The sequence below is a fragment of the Oncorhynchus nerka genome, linkage group LG22 (assembly GCF_034236695.1).
Source record: "Oncorhynchus nerka isolate Pitt River linkage group LG22, Oner_Uvic_2.0, whole genome shotgun sequence".
In the NCBI taxonomy this organism is placed as follows: Eukaryota; Metazoa; Chordata; class Actinopteri; order Salmoniformes; family Salmonidae; genus Oncorhynchus; species Oncorhynchus nerka.
This window is the reverse complement of record NC_088417.1, coordinates 19,481,828-19,504,173: the sequence shown is the minus strand read 5'-3', so window position 1 is coordinate 19,504,173 and position 22,346 is coordinate 19,481,828. Positions and strand designations below refer to the sequence as shown.

Below are 22,346 nucleotides of genomic sequence, written 5' to 3'. Positions count from 1 at the left end.
AACAACAACACAGAGATAGAGAGACATTTCAGAGGCTAAAGATGAAGAAGTATTTTAGTACTCATGCAGGTACTTACAGTGTTTTTCTGTGCCACCATGTCCTACAAAAAAGAGAAATAATTGTAAGAATAAAGTTGAGAGAGTTAGTGTGTTGTAGTAGTGTGCAGTCTATCTGTTGAGTTGTGCTGTTTGGCATTAAGGGTCCCTACACTTACTTCAGTTACAACATTCCTTTTTATCACTGTGGAAATAGCTGCCTGACACCTAGTCCACTGCAACTGTGGCTAAAGCACACACACGCAGCAGAACAACGAACAACAGACACACACACAGACAAACACACAGACAAAGAACACACACTGGGCTGTAAATAAACCCAGTCCGCTATGTTGTTCAGAGAATGGAATGCCATCTATGACCTCACAGCCAACGCCCCCTCACCCTACAGGTGCCGTATCTTAATTTGAGCCAGTTTCACAGAGCAAGAAAATAATCTCATTCTGAACAATTCTTTTTTTGTTGGGGTTGATGCAATTTTCAGGTAGGGCAAATAAAGTGTGATAATTTAAAGTGGAAATTACTAGTTTTAGAAGTCTTTGCCTTTCTGCAGCAACAGGAGGAATTGAAATATGGCATCTGTATCTACCCAGCTTGGATTCCGCTGTGTTTGTGTGTACCTTCAGTGACAAAGCGGTGTCGGGGTCAGTGTCATGGTACAGGATGACATTGTTGGCCATGTCGAAGCTCTCTCTGACACCCAGATGGTAAAACAACGACGGCTGCCGGAACACATCACTCATATCAACTACCGCTATGTCTGCAGAGAGAGAGAGAGAAAGGGAGAGGAGGATTAGGGTTCAGGGAAACATATTCTGTCTTCAACAATAGCTGTATTGTAGCGGTAGTGTCTGTATTGTAGTGGAAGTGTCTGTAATGTAGTGGTAGTGTCTGTTTTGTAGTGGCAGTGTCTGTATTGTAGTGGTAGTGTCTGTATTATAGTGGGAGTGTAGTGTCTGTATTATAGTGGTAGTGTAGTGTCTGTATTGTAGTTGTAGTGTCTGTAATGTAGTGGTAGTGTCTGTTTTGTAGTGGTAGTGTCTGTATTGTAGTGGTAATGTCTGTATTGTAGTGGTAGTGTCTGTATTGTTGTGGTAGTGTCTGTATTGTAGTGGTAGTGTAGTGTCTATATGGTAGTGGTAGTGTCTGTATTGTAGTGGTAGTGTAGTGTCTATATGGTAGTGGTAGTGTCTGTATTGTAGTGGTAGTGTCTGTAGTGGTAGTGCAGTGTCTGGATTGCAGTGGTAGTGTAGTGTCTGGATTGCAGTGGTAGTGTAGTGTCTGTATTGTAGTGGTAGTGTCTATATTGTAATGGCAGTGTCTGTATTTTAGTGGTAGTGTAGTGTCTGTATTGTAGTGGTATTGTCTGTATTGTAGTGGTAGTGTAGTGTCTGTATTGTAGTGGTAGTGTCTGTATTGTAGTGGTAGTGTAGTGTCTGTATTGCAGTTGAAGTGTAGTGTCTGTGTTGTAGTGTGTTGTATGTATTGTAGTGGTGGTGTAGTGTCTGTATTGTAGTGGTAGTGTAGTGTCTGTATTGTAGTGGTAGTGTAGTGTCTGTATTGTAGTGGTAGTGTCTGTATTGTAGTGGTAGTGCCTGTATTGTAGTGGAAGTGTCTGTATTGTGGTGGTAGTGTAGTGTCTGTATTGTAGTGGTAGTGTCTATATTGTAGTGGTAGTGTCTGTATTATCGTGGTAGTGTCTGTATTGTAGTGGTAGTGTCTGTTTTGCAGTGGTAGTGTCTGTATTGCAGTGGTAGTGTCTGTATTGTAGTGCAGTGTCTGTATTGCAGTGGTAGTGTATGGTCTGTATTGTAGTGGTAGTGTCTGTATTGTGGTGGTAGTGTAGTGTCTGTATTGTAGTGGTAGTGTCTGTATTGTAGTTGAAGTGTAGTGTATGTGTTGTACTGTGCTGTGTGTATTGTAGTGGTGGTGTAGTGTCTGTATTGTAGTGGTAGTGTAGTGTCTGTATTGTAGTGGTAGTGTCTGTATTGTGGTGGTAGTGTAGTGTCTGTATTGTAGTGGTAGTGTCTGTATTGTAGTGGTTGTATTGTAGTGGTAGGGGAGTGTCTGTATTATCAGTGGTAGTGTCTGTATTGTAGTGGTAGTGTCTGTTTGTAGTGGTAGTGTCTGTATTGCAGTGGTAGTGTCTGTATTGTAGTGGAAGTGTAGTGTCTGTATTGCAGTGGTAGTGTCTGTATTGTAATGGAAGTGTAGTGTCTGTAGTATAGTGGTAGTGGCTGTATTGTAGTGGTAGTGTCTGTATTGCAGTGGTAGTGTAGTGTCTGTGTTGTAGTGGTAGTGTAGTGTCTGTATTGTAGTGGTAGTGTCTGTATTGTAGTGGTAGTGTCTGTATTGTAGTGGTAGTGTCTGTATTTTAGTGGTAGTGTAGTGTCTGTATTCCAGTGGTAGTGTCTGTATTGTAATGGAAGTGTAGTGTCTGTATTGTAGTGGTAGTGTAGTGTCTGTAGTATAGTGGTAGTGTCTGTATTGTAGTGGTAGTGTCTGTATTGTAGTGGTAGTGTAGTGTCTGTATTGTAGTGGTAGTGTCTGTATTGTAGTGGTAGTGTCTGTATTGTAGTGGTAGTGTAGTGTCTGTATTGTAGTGGTAGTGTCTGTATTGTAGTGGTAGTAATGTCTGTATTGGTAGTGGTAGTGTCTGTATTGTAGTGGTAGTGTCTGTATTGTAGTGGTAGTGTCTGTATTGTAGTGGTAGTGTAGTGTCTGTATTGTAGTGGTAGTGTCTGTATTGTAATGGTAGTGTAGTGTCTGTCTGTATTGGTAGTGGTAGTGTCTGTATTGTAGTGGTAGTGTCTGTATTGTAGTGGTAGTGTAGTGTCTGTATTGTAGTGGTAGTGTCTGTATTGTAGTGGTAGTGTAGTGTCTGTATTGTAGTGGTAGTGTCTGTCTGTATTGTAGTGGTAGTGTCTGTATTGTAGTGGTAGTGTCTGTATTGTAGTGGTAGTGTAGTGTCTGTAGTATAGTGGTAGTGGCTGTATTGTAGTGGTAGTGTCTGTATTGCAGTGGTAGTGTAGTGTCTGTGTTGTAGTGGTAGTGTAGTGTCTGTATTGTAGTGGTAGTGTCTGTATTGTAGTGGTAGTGTCTGTATTGTAGTGGTAGTGTCTGTATTGTAGTGGTAGTAGTGTCTGTATTGTAGTGGTAGTGTCTGTATTGGTTGAAGTGTAGTGTCTGTATTGCAGTGGTAGTGTAGTGTCTGGTAGTGTAGTGGTAGTGTAGTGTCTGTATTGTAGTGGTAGTGTCTGTATTGTTGAAGTGGTAGTGTCTGTATTGTAGTGGTAGTGTCTGTATTGTTGTGGTAGTGTCTGTATTGTAGTGGTAGTGTCTGTATTGTAGTGGTAGTGTCTGTATTGTAGTGTTGTGTCTGTATTGTAGTGGTAGTGTAGTGTCTGTATTGTAGTGGTAGTGTAGTGTCTGTATTGTAGTGGTAGTGTAGTGTCTGTATTGTAGTGGTAGTGTCTGTATTGTAGTGGTAGTGTCTGTATTGTAGTGGTAGTGTCTGTCTGTATTGTAGTGGTAGTGTCTGTATTGTAGTGGTAGTGTCTGTATTGTAGTGGTAGTGTAGTGTCTGTATGCAGTGGTAGTGTCTGTATTGTAGTGTAGTGTCTGTATTGTAGTGGTAGTGTCTGTATTGTAGTGGTAGTGTGTCTGTATTGTAGTGGTAGTGTCTGTATTGTAGTGGTAGTGTAGTGTCTGTATTGTAGTGGTAGTGTAGTGTCTGTATTGTAATGGTGTGTGTCTGTATTGTAGTGGTAGTGTCTGTATTGTAGTGGTAGTGTCTGTATTGTGGTGTGTCTGTATTAGTGTAGTGTCTGTATTGCAGTGGTAGTGTCTGTAGTGTAGTGTCTGTATTGTAGTGGTAGTGTAGTGTCTGTATTGTAGTGGTAGTGTAGTGTCTGTATTGTAGTGGTAGTGTCTGTATTGTAGTGGTAGTGTCTGTCTGTGTAGTGTAGTGTCTGTATTGTAGTGGTAGTGTCTGTATTGTATTGTAGTGGTAGTGTCTGTATTATGTGGTAGTGTCTGTATTGTAGTGGTAGTGTCTGTATTGTAGTGGTAGTGTCTGTATTGTAGTGGTAGTGTAGTGTCTGTATTGTAGTGGTAGTGTAGTGTCTGTATTGTAGTGGTAGTGTCTGTATTGTAGTGGTAGTGTAGTGTCTGTATTGTAGTGGTAGTGTCTGTATTGTAGTGGTAGTGTCTGTATTGTAGTGGTAGTGTAGTGTCTGTATTGTAGTGGTAGTGTCTGTATTGTAGTGGTAGTGTCTGTATTGTAGTGGTAGTGTAGTGTCTGTATTGTAGTGGTAGTGTGTCTGTATTATCGTGTAGTGTCTGTATTGTAGTGGTAATGTCTGTATTGTAGTGGTAGTGTAGTGTCTATTGTAGTGGTAGTGTAGTGCCTGTATTGTAGTGGTAGTGTAGTGTCTGTATTGTAGTGGTAGTGTCTGTATTGTAGTGGTAGTGTAGTGTCTGTATTGTAGTGGTAGTGTCTGTATTGTGTGGTAGTGTCTGTATTGTAGTGGTAGTGTAGTGTCTGTATAGTGTGTGTAGTGTCTGTATTGTAGTGGTAGTGTCTGTATTGTAGTGGTCTGTCTGTATTGTAGTGTAGTGTCTGTATTGTAGTGGTAGTGTAGTGTCTGTATTGTAGTGGTAGTGTCTGTATTGTAGTGGTAGTGTCTGTATTGTAGTGGTAGTGTCTGTCTGTGTTGTAGTGGTAGTGTCTGTATTGTAGTGAAGTGGTAGTGTCTGTATTGTAGTGGTAGTGTAGTGTCTGTATTGTAGTGGTAGTGTAGTGTCTGTATTGTAGTGGTAGTGTCTGTGTCTGTATGGTAGTGTAGTGTCTGTATTGTAGTGGTCTGTAGTGTCTGTATTGTAGTGTAGTGTCTGTATTGTAGTGGTAGTGTCTGTATTGTAGTGGTAGTGTAGTGTCTGTATTGTAGTGGTAGTGTCTGTATTGTAGTGGTAGTGTCTGTATTGTAGTGGTAGTGTAGTGTCTGTATTGTAGTGGTAGTGTAGTGTCTGTATTGTAGTGGTAGTGTCTGTATTGTAGTGGTAGTGTAGTGTCTGTATTGTAGTGGTAGTGTAGTGTCTGTATTGTAGTGGTAGTGTCTGTATTGTAGTGGTAGTGTCTGTATTGTAGTGGTAGTGTCTGTATTGTCTGTATTGTCTGTAGTGGTAGTGTCTGTATTGTAGTGGTAGTGTCTGTATTGTAGTGGTAGTGTCTGTATTGTAGTGGTAGTGTCTGTATTGTAGTGGTAGTGTAGTGTAGTGTAGTGTCTGTATTGTAGTGGTAGTGTAGTGTCTGTATTGTAGTGGTAGTGTAGTGTCTGTATTGTAGTGGTAGTGTAGTGTCTGTATTGTAGTGGTAGTGTCTGTCTGTATTGTAGTGGTAGTGTCTGTATTGTAGTGGTAGTGTGTCTGTATTGTAGTGGTAGTGTAGTGTCTGTATTGTAGTGGTAGTGTCTGTATTGTAGTGTAGTGTAGTGTCTGTATTGTAGTGGTAGTGTAGTGTCTGTATTGTTGGTGGTAGTGTCTGTATTGTAGTGGTAGTGTCTGTATTGTAGTGGTAGTGTAGTGTCTGTATTGTAGTGGTAGTGTCTGTATTATTGTGGTAGTGTCTGTATTGTAGTGTGTCTGTATTGTAGTGGTAGTGTAGTGTCTGTATTGTAGTGGTAGTGTAGTGTCTGTATTGTAGTGGTAGTGTCTGTGTCTGCAGTGTAGTGTAGTGTCTGTATTGTAGTGGTAGTGTAGTGTCTGTATTGTAGTGGTAGTGTCTGTATTGTAGTGGTAGTGTCTGTATTGTGTGGTAGTGTCTGTATTGTAGTGGTGTCTGTATTGTGTAGTGTAGTGTCTGTATTGTAGTTGGTAGTGTAGTGTCTGTATTGTAGTGGTAGTGTAGTGTCTGTATTGTAGTGGTAGTGTAGTGTCTGTATTGTAGTGGTAGTGTCTGTATTGTAGTGGTAGTGTAGTGTCTGTATTGTAGTGGTAGTGTAGTGTCTGTATTGTAGTGGTAGTGTAGTGTCTGTATTGTAGTGGTAGTGTCTGTATTGTAGTGGTAGTGTCTGTATTGTAGTGGTAGTGTCTGTATTGTAGTGGTAGTGTAGTGTCTGTATTGTAGTGTAGTGTCTGTGTTGTAGTGGTAGTGTGTCTGTATTGTAGTGGTAGTGTAGTGTCTGTATTGTAGTGGTAGTGTCTGTCTGTATTAGTAGTGTCTGTATTGTGTGGTAGTGTCTGTATTGTAGTGGTAGTGTCTGTTTTTGTAGTGGTAGTGTAGTGTCTGTATTGCAGTGGTAGTGTAGTGTCTGTATTGTGTGGTAGTGTAGTGTCTGTATTGTAGTGGTAGTGTAGTGTCTGTATTGTAGTGTGTAGTGTCTGTATTGTAGTGGTAGTGTAGTGTCTGTATTGTAGTGGTAGTGTCTGTGTCTGTATTGTATTGTGGTAGTGTAGTGTCTGTATTGTAGTGGTAGTGTAGTGTCTGTATTGTAGTGGTAGTGTCTGTATTGTAGTGGTGTAGTGTCTGTATTGTAGTGGTAGTGTCTGTATTGTAGTTGTAGTGTAGTGTCTGTATTGTTAGTGGTAGTGTCTGTGTTGTAGTGGTAGTGTCTGTATTGTAGTGGTAGTGTAGTGTCTGTATTGTAGTGGTAGTGTCTGTATTGTAGTGGTAGTGTCTGTATTGTAGTGTTGTGTCTGTATTGTAGTGGTAGTGTAGTGTCTGTATTGTAGTGGTAGTGTAGTGTCTGTATTGTGTGGTAGTGTCTGTATTGTAGTGTGTCTGTATTGTAGTGGTAGTGTCTGTATTGTAGTGGTAGTGTCTGTATTGTAGTGGTAGTGTCTGTATTGTAGTGGTAGTGTAGTGTCTGTATTAGTGGTAATGTAGTGTAGTGGTAGTGTCTGTATTGTAGTGGTAGTGTCTGTATTGTAGTGGTAGTGTCTGTATTGTAGTGGTAGTGTAGTGTCTGTATTGTAGTGGTAGTGTCTGTGTATTGTAGTGGTAGTGTAGTGTATTGTAGTGGTAGTGTCTGTATTGTAGTGGTAGTGTCTGTATTGTAGTTGTAGTGTAGTGTCTGTATTGTAGTGGTAGTGTCTGTATTGTAGTGGTAGTGTCTGTATTGTAGTGGTAGTGTCTGTATTGTAGTGTCTGTATTGTAGTGGTAGTGTCTGTATTGTAGTGGTAGTGTAGTGTCTGTATTGTAGTGGTAGTGTCTGTATTGTAGTGGTGTAGTGTCTGTATTGTAGTGGTAGTGTCTGTATTGTAGTGTCTGTATTGTAGTGTTGTGTCTGTATTGTAGTGGTAGTGTAGTGTCTGTATTGTAGTGGTAGTGTCTGTATTGTAGTGGTAGTGTAGTGTCTGTATTGTAGTGGTAGTGTCTGTATTGTAGTGGTAGTGTCTGTATTGTAGTGTAGTGTAGTGTCTGTATATAGTGGTAGTTCTGTATTAGTGGTAGTGTCTGTATTGTAGTGGTAGTGTCTGTATTGTAGTGTGTAGTGTCTGTTGTATTGTAGTGTAGTGTCTGTATTGTAGTGGTAGTGTCTGTATGTGTATTGGTAGTGTCTGTATTGTAGTGGTAGTGTCTGTATTGTAGTGGTAGTGTCTGTATTGTGTGGTAGTGTAGTGTCTGTATTGTAGTGGTAGTGTAGTGTCTGTATTGTAGTGGTAGTGTCTGTGTCTGTAGTGGTAGTGTCTGTAGTGTGGTAGTGTCTGTATTGTAGTGGTAGTGTCTGTATTGTTGTGTAGTGTCTGTATTGTAGTGTCTGTATTGTAGTGGTAGTGTCTGTATTGTAGTGGTAGTGTAGTGTCTGTATTGTAGTGGTAGTGTCTGTATTGTAGTGGTAGTGTCTGTATTGTAGTGGTAGTGTAGTGTCTGTATTGTAGTGGTAGTGTAGTGCCTGTATTGTAGTGGTAGTGTAGTGTCTGTATTGTAGTGGTAGTGTCTGTATTGTAGTGGTAGTGTAGTGTCTGTATTGTAGTGGTAGTGTCTGTATTGTAGTGGTGTAGTGTCTGTATTGTAGTGGTAGTGTAGTGTCTGTATTGTAGTGGTAGTGTCTGTATTATGGTGTGTAGTGTCTGTATTGTAGTGGTAGTGTCTGTATTGTAGTGGTAGTGTCTGTAGTGTCTGTATTGGTAGTGTAGTGTCTGTATTGTAGTGGTAGTGTGTGTCTGTATTGGTAGTGGTAGTGTCTGTGTCTGTGTAGTGGTAGTGTCTGTATTGTAGTGGTAGTGTAGTGTCTGTAGTGGTAGTGTCTGTATTGTAGTGTAGTGTCTGTATTGTAGTGGTAGTGTCTGTATTGTAGTGGTAGTGTAGTGTCTGTATTGTAGTGGTAGTGTAGTGTCTGTATTGTAGTGGTAGTGTAGTGTCTGTATTGTAGTGGTAGTGTAGTGTCTGTATTGTAGTGGTAGTGTCTGTATTGTAGTGTAGTGTGTCTGTATTGTAGTGGTAGTGTCTGTATTGTAGTGGTAGTGTCTGTATTGTAGTGTGTAGTAGTGTCTGTATTGTAGTGGTAGTGTCTGTATTGTAGTGGTAGTGTAGTGTCTGTATTGTAGTGGTAGTGTAGTGTCTGTATTGTAGTGGTAGTGTAGTGTCTGTATTGTAGTGGTAGTGTAGTGTCTGTATTGTAGTGGTAGTGTCTGTATTGTAGTGGTAGTGTCTGTATTGTAGTGGTAGTGTAGTGTCTGTATTGTTAGTGGTAGTGTCTGTGTTGTAGTGGTAGTGTCTGTATTGTAGTGGTAGTGTAGTGTCTGTATTGTAGTGGTTTTGTCTGTATAGTAGTCTGTAGTAGTGTCTGTATTGTAGTGGTAGTGTCTGTATTTTAGTGGTAGTGTCTGTCTGTATTGTAGTGGTAGTGTAGTGTCTGTATTGTGGTAGTGTAGTGTCTGTATTGTAGTGTAGTGTCTGTATTGTAGTGGTAGTGTAGTGTCTGTATTGTAGTGTAGTGTCTGTATTGTAGTGGTAGTGTCTGTATTGTAGTGGTAGTGTAGTGTCTGTATTGTGGTAGTAGTGTTGTAATGTAGTGGTAGTGTCTGTATTATGGTTGTAGTGTCTGTATTGTAGTGGTAGTGTCTGTATTGTAGTGGTAGTGTCTGTCTGTGTATTGTAGTGGTAGTGTCTGTATTGTAGTGGTAATGTCTGTATTGTAGTGGTAGTGTCTGTATTGTAGTGGTAGTGTCTGTATTGCAGTTGGTAAGTGTAGTGTCTGTATTGTAGTGTGTGTCTTCTATTGTGGTGGTAGTGTCTGTATTGTAGTGGTAGTGTCTGTATTGTAGTGGTAGTGTCTGTCTGTATTGTAGTGGTAGTGTCTGTATTGTAGTGGTAGTGTCTGTAGTAGTGGTAGTGTGTCTGTATTGTAGTGGTAGTGGTTTGTCTGTATTATAGTGGTAGTGTCTGTATTGTAGTGGTAGTGTCTGTATTTTAGTGGTAGTGTAGTGTTGTATTGTAGTGGTAGTGTAGTGTCTGTATTGTAGTGGTAGTGTAGTGTCTGTATTGTAGTGGTAGTGTCTGTATTGTAGTGGTAGTGTCTGTATTGTAGTGGTAGTGTCTGTATTGTAGTGGTAGTGTGTCTGTATTGTAGTGTAGTGTCTGTAGTGTAGTGTCTGTATTGTAGTGTAGTGTCTGTATTGTAGTGGTAGTGTCTGTATTGTAGTGGTAGTGTCTGTATTGTAGTGGTAGTGTCTGTATTGTAGTGGTAGTGTGTCTGTGTTGTATTGTAGTGGTAGTGTCTGTATTGTATTGGTAGTGTAGTGTCTGTATTGTAGTGGTAGTGTCTGTATTGTAGTGGTAGTGTCTGTATTGTAGTGGTAGTGTCTGTATTGTAGTGGTAGTGTCTGTATTGTAGTGGTAGTGTCTGTCTGTATTGTGGTAGTGTAGTGTCTGTATTGTAGTGGTAGTGTAGTGTCTGTATTGTAGTGGTAGTGTCTGTATTGTAGTGGTAGTGTCTGTATTGTAGTGGTAGTGTAGTGTCTGTCTGTTGTAGTGGTAGTGTCTGTATTGTAGTGGTAGTGTCTGTATTGTAGTGGTAGTGTCTGTCTGTATTGTAGTGGTAGTGTCTGTATTGTCATGGTAGTGTCTGTATTGTAGTGTAGTGTCTGTATTGTAGTGGTAGTGTAGTGTCTGTATTGTAGTGGTAGTGTAGTGTCTGTATTGTAGTGGTAGTGTCTGTCTGTAGTGTAGTGTAGTGTCTGTATTGTAGTGGTAGTGTATTGTAGTGGTAGTGTCTGTATTGTAGTGGTAGTGGTAGTGTCTGTATTGTAGTGGTAGTGTCTGTATTGTAGTGGTAGTGTAGTGTAGTGTCTGTAGTGTAGTGTAGTGTCTGTATTGTAGTGGTAGTGTAGTGTCTGTATTGTAGTGGTAGTGTAGTGTTTGTATTGTAGTGGTAGTGTCTGTATTGTAGTGTAGTGTCTGTATTGTAGTGTAGTGTCTGTATTGTAGTGGTAGTGTCTGTATTGTCTGTAGTGTCTGTATTGTAGTTAGTGTAGTGTCTGTATTGTAGTGGTAGTGTCTGTATTGTAGTGTAGTGTCTGTATTGTAGTGGTGTGTCTGTCTGTATTGTAGTGGTAGTGTGTGTCTGTATTGTAGTGGTAGTGTCTGTATTGTAGTGGTAGTGTAGTGTCTGTATTGTAGTGGTAGTGTCTGTATTGTAGTGGTAGTGTCTGTATTGTAGTGGTAGTGTAGTGTCTGTATTGTAGTGTGGTAGTGTCTGTATTGTAGTGGTGTAGTGTCTGTATTGTAGTGGTAGTGTAGTGTCTGTATTGTAGTGGTAGTGTCTGTATTGTAGTGTCTGTATGGTGGTAGTGTCTGTATTTTAGTGGTAGTGTAGTGTCTGTATTGTAGTGGTAGTGTAGTGTCTGTATTGTAGTGGTAGTGTAGTGTCTGTATTGTGGTAGTGTCTGTATTGTAGTGGTAGTGTGTCTGTATTGTAGTGGTAGTGTCTGTATTGTAGTGTGTGTCTGTATTGTAGTGGTAGTGTAGTGTCTGTATTGTAGTGGTAGTGTCTGTATTGTAGTGGTAGTGTCTGTATTGTAGTGGTAGTGTCTGTATTGTAGTGGTAGTGTCTGTATTGTAGTGGAAGTGTAGTGTCTGTATTGTAGTGGTAGTGTCTGTATTGTAGTGTAATGTCTGTATTGTAGTGTAGTGTCTGTATTGTGGTAGTGTAGTGTCTGTATTGTAGTGTGTAGTGTCTGTATTGTAGTGGTAGTGTCTGTATTGTAGTGGTAGTGTCTGTATTGTAGTGGTAGTGTCTGTATTGTAGTGGTAGTGTCTGTATTGTAGTGGTAGTGTCTGTATTGTAGTGGTAGTGTCTGTATTGTAGTGGTAGTGTAGTGTCTGTATTGTAGTGGTAGTGTCTGTAGTGTAGTGTCTGTATTGTAGTGGTAGTGTCTGTATTGTGTAGTGGTAGTGTAGTGTCTGTATTGTAGTGGTAGTGTGTAGTGTCTGTATTGTAGTGGTAGTGTCTGTCTGTATTGTAGTGGTAGTGTAGTGTCTGTATTGTAGTGTAGTGTAGTGTCTGTCTGTATTGTAGTGGTAGTGTCTGTATTGTAGTGTGTAGTGTCTGTTTTGTAGTGTAGTGTCTGTATTGTAGTGGTAGTGTCTGTATTGTAGTGGTAGTGTCTGTATTGTAGTGTAGTGTCTGTGTAGTGTCTGTATTGTAGTGGTAGTGTCTGTCTGTTTAGTGGTAGTGTCTGTGTCTGTATGGTAGTGTCTGTGTTATTGTAGTGGTAGTGTCTGTATTGTAGTGGTAGTGTCTGTCTTGTGTGGTAGTGTCTGTATTGTAGTGGTAGTGTAGTGTCTGTATTGTAGTGGTTTGTGTCTGTATTGTAGTGGTAGTAGTGTCTGTATTGTAGTGTAGTGTCTGTATTGTAGTGGTAGTGTAGTGTCTGTATTGTAGTGGTAGTGTAGTGTCTGTATTGTAGTGGTAGTGTCTGTATTGTAGTGGTAGTGTCTGTCTGTATTGTAGTGGTAGTGTCTGTATTGTAGTGGTAGTGTCTGTATTGTAGTGTAGTGTCTGTATTAGTGGTAGTGTAGTGTCTGTATTGTAGTGGTAGTGTCTGTATTGTAGTGTAGTGTCTGTATTGTAGTGGTAGTGTCTGTATTGTGTGGTAGTGTCTTGTTGTAGTGTCTGTATTGTAGTGGTAGTGTCTGTATTGTAGTGGTAGTGTCTGTGTTGTATGGTAGTGTAGTGTCTGTAGTGTAGTGGTCTCTGTATTGTAGTGGTAGTGTTGTCTGTATTGTAGTGGTAGTGTCTGTATTGTAGTGGTAGTGTCTGTATTGTAGTGGTAGTGTCTGTATTGTAGTGGTAGTGTAGTGTCTGTATTGTAGTGGTAGTGTAGTGTCTGTATTGTAGTGGTAGTGTCTGTATTGTAGTGGTAGTGTCTGTATTGTAGTGGTAGTGTAGTGTCTGTATTGTAGTGGTAGTGTCTGTATTGTAGTGGTAGTGTCTGTATTGTAGTGGTAGTGTCTGTATTGTAGTGGTAGTGTCTGTATTGTAGTGGTAGTGTGTCTGTATTGTAGTGGTAGTGTAGTGTCTGTATTGTAGTGGTAGTGTAGTGTCTGTATTGTAGTGGTAGTGTAGTGTCTGTATTGTAGTGGTAGTGTCTGTATTGTAGTGTGTGTAGTGTCTTGTAGTGGTAGTGTCTGTATTGTAGTGGTAGTGTCTGTGTTGTATTGTAGTGTAGTGTCTGTATTGTAGTGGTAGTGTAGTGGTTGTGTCTGTATGTAGTGGTAGTGTCTGTATTGTAGTGGTAGTGTAGTGTCTGTATTGTAGTGGTAGTGTCTGTCTGTATTGTAGTGGTAGTGTCTGTATTGTCTGTAGTGTCTGTAGTGTAGTGTCTGTATTGTGTAGTGTCTGTATTGTTGTGTCTGTATTGTAGTGGTAGTGTCTGTATTGTAGTGGTAGTGTAGTGGTAGTGTCTGTATTGTAGTGGTAGTGTAGTGTCTGTATTGTAGTGGTAGTGTAGTGTCTGTATTGTAGTGGTAGTGTAGTGTCTGTATTGTAGTGGTAGTGTAGTGTCTGTATTGTAGTGGTAGTGTCTGTATTGTAGTGGTAGTGTCTGTATTGTAGTGGTAGTGTCTGTATTGTTAGTGGTAGTGTCTGTGTTGTAGTGGTAGTGTCTGTATTGTAGTGGTAGTGTAGTGTCTGTATTGTAGTGGTAGTTTGTCTCTGTATTGTAGTGTAGTGTCTGTATTGTATTTTAGTGGTAGTGTAGTGTTTATTGTAGTGGTAGTGTAGTGTCTGTATTGTAGTGGTAGTGTCTGTCTGTAGTGTAGTGTAGTGTCTGTATTGTAGTGGTAGTGTAGTGTCTGTATTGTAGTGGTAGTGTCTGTATTGTAGTGGTAGTGTCTGTATTGTAGTGGTAGTGTAGTGTCTGTATTGTATTGTAATGTTGTAATGTAGTGGTAGTGTCTGTATTGTAGTTGTAGTGTCTGTATTGTAGTAGTGTGTCTGTATTGTAGTGGTATGTGTCTGTGTCTGTATGTGTAGTGTAGTGTCTGTATTGTAGTGGTAGTGTCTGTAGTGGTAGTGTCTGTATTGTAGTGTAGTGTCTGTATTGTGGTAGTGTAGTGTCTGTATTGTAGTGGTAGTGTCTGTATTGTAGTGGTAGTGTCTGTATTGTAGTGGTAGTGTCTGTATTGTAGTGGTAGTGTCTGTAGTGTAGTGTCTGTATTGTAGTGGTAGTGTCTGTATTGTAGTGGTAGTGTAGTGTCTGTATTGTAGTGGTTTTGTCTGTATTATCGTGGTAGTGTCTGTATTGTAGTGGTTGTGTCTGTATTTTAGTGGTAGTGTAGTGTCTGTATTGTAGTGGTAGTGTAGTGTCTGTATTGTAGTGGTAGTGTCTGTCTGTATTGTAGTGTAGTGTCTGTATTGTGGTAGTGTAGTGTCTGTATTGTAGTGGTAGTGTCTGTATTGTCTGGTAGTGTCTGTGTTGTAGTGGTAGTGTAGTGTCTGTATTGTAGTGGTAGTGTGTCTGTAGTGTCTGTCTGTTGTAGTGGTAGTGTCTGTATTGTAGTGTAGTGTCTGTATTGTAGTGGCAGTGTCTGTATTGTGTAGTGTAGTGTCTGTATTGTAGTGTAGTGTCTGTATTGTAGTGGTAGTGTGTGTCTGTATTGTAGTGGTAGTGTAGTGTCTGTATTGTAGTGGTAGTGTCTGTATTGTAGTGGTAGTGTCTGTGTAGTGGTAGTGTCATGTCTGTGGTAGTGGTAGTGTCTGTATTGTCATGTAGTGTCTGTATTGTGGTAGTGTCTGTATTGTAGTGTCTGTATTGTAGTGGTGTGTCTGTATTGTAGTGGTAGTGTAGTGTCTGTATTGTAGTGGTAGTGTAGTGTCTGTATTGTAGTGGTAGTGTAGTGTCTGTATTGTAGTGGTAGTGTAGTGTCTGTATTGTAGTGGTAGTGTCTGTATTGTCTGGTAGTGTCTGTATTGTAGTTGTGTAGTGTCTGTATTGTTAGTGGTAGTGTCTGTGTTGTAGTGGTAGTGTCTGTATTGTAGTGGTAGTGTAGTGTCTGTATTGTAGTGGTTTTGTCTGTCTGTATTGTATTATGTAGTAGTGTCTGTATTGTAGTGGTAGTGTCTGTATTTTAGTGGTAGTGTCTGTTTATTGTAGTGGTAGTGTCTGTCTGTGTAGTGGAAGTGTCTGTGTCTGTAGTGTGTGTAGTGTCTGTATTGTAGTGGTAGTGTCTGTCTGTATTGTAGTGTAGTGTCTGTATTGTAGTGGTAGTGTCTGTATTGTAGTGGTAGTGTAGTGTCTGTATTATAGTGGTAGTGTCTGTATTGTAGTGGTAGTGTCTGTATTATAGTTGTAGTGTCTGTATTGTAGTGGTAGTGTCTGTGTTGTAGTGGAGTGTAGTGTCTGTATTGTAGTGGTAGTGTGTGTCTGTATTGTAGTGGTAGTGTAGTGTCTGTATTGTAGTGGTAGTGTCTGTATTGTGTAGTGGTAGTGTCTGTATTGTAGTGGAAGTGTAGTGTCTGTATTGTAGTGGTAGTGTCTGTATTGTAGTGTGTAGTGTCTGTATTGTAGTGGTAGTGTCTGTATTGTAGTGGTAGTGTCTGTATTGTAGTGGTAGTGTCTGTATTGTAGTGGTAGTGTAGTGTCTGTATTGTAGTGGTTTTGTCTGTATTATGGTAGTAGTGTCTGTATTGTAGTGGTAGTGTCTGTATTTTTGTAGTGGTAGTGTCTGTGTTTGTATTGTAGTGGTAGTGTAGTGTCTGTATTGTAGTGGTGTCGTGTCTGTATTGTAGTGTAGTGTCTGTATTGTAGTGGTAGTGTCTGTATTTGTGGTAGTGTAGTGTCTGTATTGTAGTGGTAGTGTCTGTATTGTAGTGTAGTGTCTGTAGTGTGTCTGTCTTGTAGTGTCTGTCTGTATGTAGTGGTAGTGTCTGTATTGTAGTGTAGTGTCTGTATTATGTGGCAGTGTCTGTATTGTAGTGTATGTCTGTAGTGTAGTGTAGTGTCTGTATTGTAGTGGTAGTGTAGTGTCTGTATTGTAGTGGTAGTGTAGTGTCTGTATTGTAGTGGTAGTGTAGTGTCTGTATTGTAGTGGTAGTGTAGTGTCTGTATTGTAGTGGTAGTGTAGTGTCTGTATTGTAGTGGTAGTGTCTGTATTGTAGTGGTAGTGTCTGTATTGTAGTTGTAGTGTCTGTCTGTATTGTAGTGGTAGTGTCTGTGTTGTAGTGGTAGTGTCTGTATTGTAGTGGTAGTGTAGTGTCTGTATTGTAGTGGTTTTGTCTCTATTATAGTAGTAGTGTCTGTATTGTAGTGGTTGTGTCTGTATTTTAGTGGTAGTGTAGTGTTTATTGTAGTGGTAGTGTAGTGTCTGTATTGCAGTGGAAGTGTCTGTCTGTAGTGTAGTGTAGTGTCTGTATTGTAGTGGTAGTGTAGTGTCTGTATTGTAGTGGTAGTGTCTGTCTGTATTGTAGTGGTAGTGTCTGTATTGTAGTGGTAGTGTAGTGTCTGTAGTATAGTGCTAATGTTTGTAATGTAGTGGTAGTGTCTGTATTATAGTGTAGTGTCTGTATTGTAGTGGTAGTGTCTGTATTGTATGTAGTGTCTGTATTGTAGTGGTAGTGTCTGTATTGTAGTGTAGTGTAGTGTCTGTATTGTAGTGGTAGTGTCTATTTTAGTGGTAGTGGTAGTGTCTGTATTGTAGTGGTGTGTAGTGTCTGTATTGTAGTGGTAGTGTCTGTATTGTAGTGGTAGTGTCTGTATTGTGGTGGTAGTGTCTGTTTGTAGTGGTGTAGTGTGGTAGTGTCTGTATTGTAGTGGTAGTGTCTGTCTGTATTGTAGTGGTAGTGTAGTGTCTGTATTGTAGTGGTAGTGTCTGTATTGTAGTGGTAGTGTAGTGTCTGTATTGTAGTGGTAGTGTCTGTATTGTAGTGGTAGTGTCTGTCTGTATTGTAGTGGTAGTGTAGTGTCTGTATTGTAGTGGTAGTGTCTGTCTGTTGTAGTGGTAGTGTCTGTATTGTAGTGGTAGTGTAGTGTCTGTATTGTAGTGGTAGTGTCTGTATTGTAGTGGTAGTGTCTGTATTGTAGTGGTAGTGTCTGTATTGTAGTGGTGTGTGTCTGTATTGTGGTAGTGTCTGTGGTAGTGTAGTGTCTGTATTGTAGTGGTAGTGTCTGTATTGTAGTGGTAGTGTAGTGTCTGTATTGTAGTGGTAGTGTGTCTGTATTGTAGTGGTAGTGTCTGTATTGTAGTGTCTGTATTGTAGTGGTAGTGTCTGTATTGTAGTGGTAGTGTAGTGTCTGTATTGTAGTGGTAGTGTCTGTATTGTAGTGGTAGTGTCTGTATTGTAGTGGTAGTGTCTGTATTGTAGTGGTAGTGTCTGTATTGTAGTGGTAGTGTCTGTATTGTAGTGGTAGTGTCTGTATTGTAGTGGTAGTGTAGTGTCTGTATTGTAGTGGTAGTGTCTGTATTGTAGTGGTAGTGTCTGTATTGTAGTGGTAGTGTCTGTATTTTAGTGGTAGTGTAGTGTCTGTATTGTAGTGGTAGTGTAGTGTCTGTATTGTAGTGGTAGTGTCTGTATGTAGTGTAGTGTAGTGTCTGTATTGTAGTGGTAGTGTCTGTATTGTAGTGTAGTGTCTGTATTGTAGTGGTAGTGTCTGTATTGTAGTGGTAGTGTCTGTATTGTAGTGGTAGTGTCTGTCTTGTATAGTGTGTAGTGTCTGTATGTAGTGGTAGTGTCTGTATTGTATAGTAGTGTCTGTATTGTGTCTGTGTGGTAGTGTCTGTATTGTAGTGGTAGTGTGTAGTGTCTGTATTGTAGTGTGTAGTGTCTGTATTGTAGTGGTAGTGTAGTGTCTGTATTGTAGTGGTAGTGTAGTGTCTGTATTGTAGTGGTAGTAGTGTCTGTATTGTAGTGGTAGTGTCTGTGTTGTAGTGGTAGTGTCTGTATGTCTGTAGTAGTGGTAGTGTCTGTCTGTATTGTGGTAGTGTCTGTATTGTAGTGGTAGTGTCTGTATTGTAGTGGTAGTGTAGTGTCTGTATTGAGTGGTTTTGTCTGTATTGTAGTAGTAGTGTCTGTATTGTAGTGGTTGTGTCTGTATTTTAGTGGTAGTGTCTGTTTATTGTAGTGGTAGTGTAGTGTCTGTATTGCAGTGGAAGTGTCGTGTCTGCAGTGTAGTGTAGTGTCTGTATTGTAGTGGTAGTGTAGTGTCTGTATTGTAGTGTAGTGTCTGTATTGTAGTGGTAGTGTCTGTATTGTAGTGGTAGTGTAGTGTCTGTAGTATAGTGCTAATGTTTGTAATGTAGTGGTAGTGTCTGTATTATAGTTGTAGTGTCTGTATTGTAGTGTAGTGTCTGGATTGTATTGGTAATGTCTGTATTGTAGTGGTAGTGTCTGTATTGTTGTGGTAGTGTCTGTATTGTTGTGGTAGTGTCTGTATTGTTGTGGTAGTGTCTGTATTGCAGTTGAAGTGTAGTGTCTGTATTGCAGTGGTCGTGTCTTTATTGTAGTGGTAGTGTCTGTATTGTAGTGGTAGTGTCTGTATTGTAGTGGTAGTGTCTGTATTGTAGTGGTAGTGTCTGTATTGTAGTGGTAGTGTCTGTATTGTTGTGGTAGTGTCTGTATTGTTGTGGTAGTGTCTGTATTGTTGTGGTAGTGTCTGTATTGTAGTGGTAGTGTCTGTATTGTAGTGGTAGTGTCTGTATTGTAGTGGTAGTGTCTGTATTGTAGTGGTAGTGTCTGTATTTTAGTGGTAGTGTAGTGTCTGTATTGTAGTGGAAGTGTAGTGTCTGTATTGTAGTGGTAGTGTCTGTATTGTAGTGGTAGTGTCTGTATTGTAGTGGTAGTGTAGTGTCTGTATTGTGGTAGTGTCTGTAGTGTAGTGTCTGTATTGTAGTGGTAGTGTAATGTCTGTAGTATAGTGGTAGTGTCTGTATTATGGTGGTAGTGTCTGTATTATCAGTGGTAGTGTCTGTATTGTAGTGGTAGTGTGTGTTTTTGTAGTAGTGTCTGTATTGCAGTGGTAGTGTAGTGTCTGTATTGTAGTGGTAGTGTAGTGTCTGTATTGTAGTGGTAGTGTCTGTATTGTAGTGGTAGTGTCTGTCTTGTATGTAGTGTCTGTATTGTAGTGGTAGTGTCTGTATTGTAGTGTAGTGTCTGTATTAGTGTCTGTATTGTAGTGGTAGTCTGTAGTGTCTGTGTCTGTATTGTAGTGGTAGTGTAGTGTCTGTATTGTAGTGGTAGTGTCTGTATTGTAGTGGTAGTGTCTGTATTGTAGTGTGTCTGTGTCTGGCAGTGTCTGTATTGTAGTGGTTAGTGTCTGTATTGTAGTGGTAGTGTCTGTATTGTAGTGGTAGTGTAGTGTCTGTATTGTAGTGGTGTGTAGTGTCTGTATTGTAGTGGTAGTGTGTCTGTATTGTAGTGGTAGTGTAGTGTCTGTATTGTAGTGGTAGTGTCTGTATTGTAGTGGTAGTGTAGTGTCTGTATTGTAGTGGTTGTCTGTCTGTATTGTAGTGGTAGTGTCTGTATTGTAGTGGTAGTGTAGTGTCTGTATTGTAGTGGTAGTGTCTGTCTGTTGTAGTGTAGTGTCTGTAGTGTAGTGTCTGTATTGTAGTGGTAGTCTGTATTGTAGTGGTGTGTTGTAGTGTAGTGTAGTGTCTGTATTGTAGTGGTAGTGTCTGTATTGTCTGTATGTCTGTATTGTAGTGTAGTGTCTGTATTGTAGTGGTAGTGTGTCTGTATTATGTGGTAGTGTCTGTATTGTAGTGGTATGTCTGTATTGTAGTGTAGTGTCTGTATTGTAGTGGTAGTGTAGTGTCTGTATTGTAGTGGTAGTGTCTGTTTGTATTGTAGTGGTAGTGTCTGTATTGTAGTGGTAGTGTCTGTATTGTAGTAGTCTGTATTGGTAGTGTAGTGTCTGTATTGTAGTGGTAGTGTCTGTATTATGTGGTAGTGTCTGTATTGTAGTGGTTATGTCTGTAGTGTAGTGTAGTGTCTGTATTGTAGTGGTAGTGTAGTGTCTGTATTGTAGTGGTGTAGTGTCTGTATTGTAGTGGTAGTGTAGTGTGTATTGTAGTGGTAGTGTGTGTGTGTATTGTAGTGGTAGTGGTAGTGTCTGTATTGTAGTGGTAGTGTCTGTATTGTAGTGGTAGTGTCTGTCTGTATTGTAGTGGTAGTGTCTGTGTTGTAGTGGTAGTGTCTGTATTGTAGTGGTAGTGTAGTGTCTGTATTGAGTGGTTTTGTCTCTATTATCGTGGTAGTGTCTGTATTGTAGTGGTTGTCTGTATTTTAGTGGTAGTGTAGTGTTTATTGTAGTGGTAGTGTAGTGTCTGTATTGCAGTGGAGTGTAGTGTCTGTATTGTAGTGGTAGTGTCTGTATTGTAGTGGTAGTGTAGTGTCTGTATTGTGTGGTAGTGTCTGTATTGTAGTGGTAGTGTCTGTATTGTAGTGGTAGTGTAGTGTCTGTATTGTAGTGTAGTGTCTGTAATGTAGTGGTAGTGTCTGTATTGTAGTGGTAGTGTCTGTGTCTGTTTGTAGTGGTAGTGTCTGTATTGTAGTGGTAGTGTAGTGTCTGTATTGTAGTGGTAGTGTCTGTATTGTAGTGGTAGTGTTGTCTGTATTGTAGTGGTAGTGTCTGTATTGTGTAGTGTCTGTATTGCAGTGGTAGTGTAGTGTCTGTATTGTAGTGGTAGTGTCTGTATTGTAGTGGTAGTGTCTGTATTGTAGTGGTAGTGTCTGTATTGTAGTGGTAGTGTCTGTATTGTAGTGGTAGTGTCTGTATTGTAGTGGTAGTGTAGTGTCTGTATTGGTAGTGGTAGTGTCTGTATTGTAGTGGTAGTGTCTGTGTCTGTAGTGGTGGTAGTGTCTGTATTTTAGTGGTAGTGTAGTGTCTGTAGTTAGTGTAGTGTCTGTATTGTAGTGGTAGTGTCTGTCTGTAGTGTAGTGGTAGTGTCTGTATTGTAGTGGTAGTGTCTGTATTTGTAGTGGTAGTGTCTGTATTGTAGTGGTAGTGTCTGTATTGTAGTGGTAGTGTGTCTGTATTGTAGTGTGTGTAGTGTCTGTATTGTAGTGGTAGTGTCTGTATTGTCTAGTAGTGTCTGTATTAGTGGTAGTGTCTGTATTGTAGTGGTAGTGTCTGTAGTGTAGTGTCTGTATTGTAGTGGTAGTGTAGTGTCTGTATTGTAGTGGTAGTGTAGTGTCTGTATTGTAGTGGTAGTGTCTGTATTGTAGTGGTAGTGTAGTGTCTGTATTGTAGTGGTAGTGTAGTGTCTGTATTGTAGTGGTAGTGTCTGTATTGTAGTGGTAGTGTCTGTATTGTAGTGGTAGTGTCTGTCTTGTAGTGGTAGGTAGTGTCTGTATTGTAGTGGTAGTGTCTGTATTGTAGTGGTAGTGTAGTGTCTGTATTGTAGTGGTTTGTCTGTATTATCGTAGTAGTGTCTGTATTGTAGTGGTTGTGTCTGTATTTTAGTGGTAGTGTAGTGTCTGTATTGTAGTGGTAGTGTAGTGTCTGTATTGTAGTGGAAGTGTCGTGTCTGTATTGTAGTGTAGTGTCTGTATTGTAGTGGTAGTGTAGTGTCTGTATTGTAGTGTAGTGTCTGTATTGTAGTGGTAGTGTCTGTATTGTAGTGGTAGTGTAGTGTCTGTATTGTAGTGGTAGTGTCTGTATTGTAGTGGTAGTGTCTGTATTGTAGTGGTAGTGTCTGTATTGTAGTGGTAGTGTCTGTATTGTAGTGGTAGTGTAGTGTCTGTATTGTAGTGGTAGTGTCTGTATTGTAGTGGTAGTGTGTCTGTATTGTAGTGGTAGTGTCTGTATTGTAGTGGTAGTGTCTGTATTGTTGTGGTAGTGTAGTGTCTGTATTGTAGTGGTCGTGTCTGTATTGTAGTGGTAGTGTCTGTATTGTAGTGGTAGTGTCTGTATTGTAGTGGTAGTGTCTGTGTTGTGTAGTGGTAGTGTCTGTATTGTGTGGTAGTGTCTGTATTGTAGTGGTAGTGTCTGTATTGTAGTGGTAGTGTCTGTATTGTAGTAGTGTAGTGTCTGTATTGTAGTGGTAGTGTCTGTATTGTAGTGGTAGTGTAGTGTCTGTATTGTAGTGGTAGTGTCTGTGTCTGTATTGTAGTGGTAGTGTCTGTATTGTAGTGGTAGTGTCTGTATTGTAGTGGTAGTGTAGTGTCTGTATTGTAGTGGTAGTGTCTGTGTCTGTATGTCTGTAGTGGTAGTGTAGTGTATTGTAGTATAGTGTAGTGTCTGTATTGTAGTGGTAGTGTCTGTATTGTAGTGGTAGTGTCTGTATTGTAGTGGTAGTGTCTGTCTTGTATGGTAGTGTAGTGTCTGTATTGTAGTGGTAGTGTCTGTATTGTATGGTAGTGTCTGTATTGTAGTGTAGTGTCTGTATTGTAGTGTGTAGTGTCTGTATTGTAGTGGTAGTGTAGTGTCTGTATTGTAGTGGTAGTGTCTGTATTGTAGTGGTAGTGTCTGTATTGTAGTGGTAGTGTCTGTATTGTAGTGGTAGTGTCTGTATTGTAGTGGTAGTGTCTGTATTGTAGTGGTAGTGTCTGTATTGTAGTGGTGTGTAGTGTCTGTATTGTAGTGGTAGTGTCTGTATTGTGTGGTAGTGTCTGTATTGTAGTGGTAGTGTCTGTATTGTAGTGGTAGTGTCTGTATTGTAGTGGTAGTGTCTGTATTGTAGTGGTAGTGTCTGTCTGTATTAGTAGTGGTAGTGTCTGTATTGTAGTGGTAGTGTCTGTCTGTTGTAGTGTAGTGTCTGTATTGTAGTGGTAGTGTCTGTATTGTAGTGTGTAGTGTCTGTATTGTAGTGGTAGTGTCTGTGTTGTATTGCAGTGTAGTGTCTGTA

General features: G+C 40.1%; 1 protein-coding gene across 1 annotated transcript in view; it reads right to left on the bottom strand.

Annotated features, from left to right (window-relative positions):
• The window catches only part of map3k15 (mitogen-activated protein kinase kinase kinase 15), a 153,284-nt gene that overhangs the window by 70,236 nt on the left and 60,702 nt on the right, over positions 1–22,346 (bottom strand). The window contains exons 2-3 of the mRNA XM_065007008.1: positions 678–817; positions 78–101 (exon numbers count right to left, since the gene is read on the bottom strand). Of these exons, the coding sequence (XP_064863080.1) occupies positions 78–101; positions 678–817 (164 nt within the window). The remainder of the gene's footprint in view (positions 1–77; positions 102–677; positions 818–22,346) is intronic.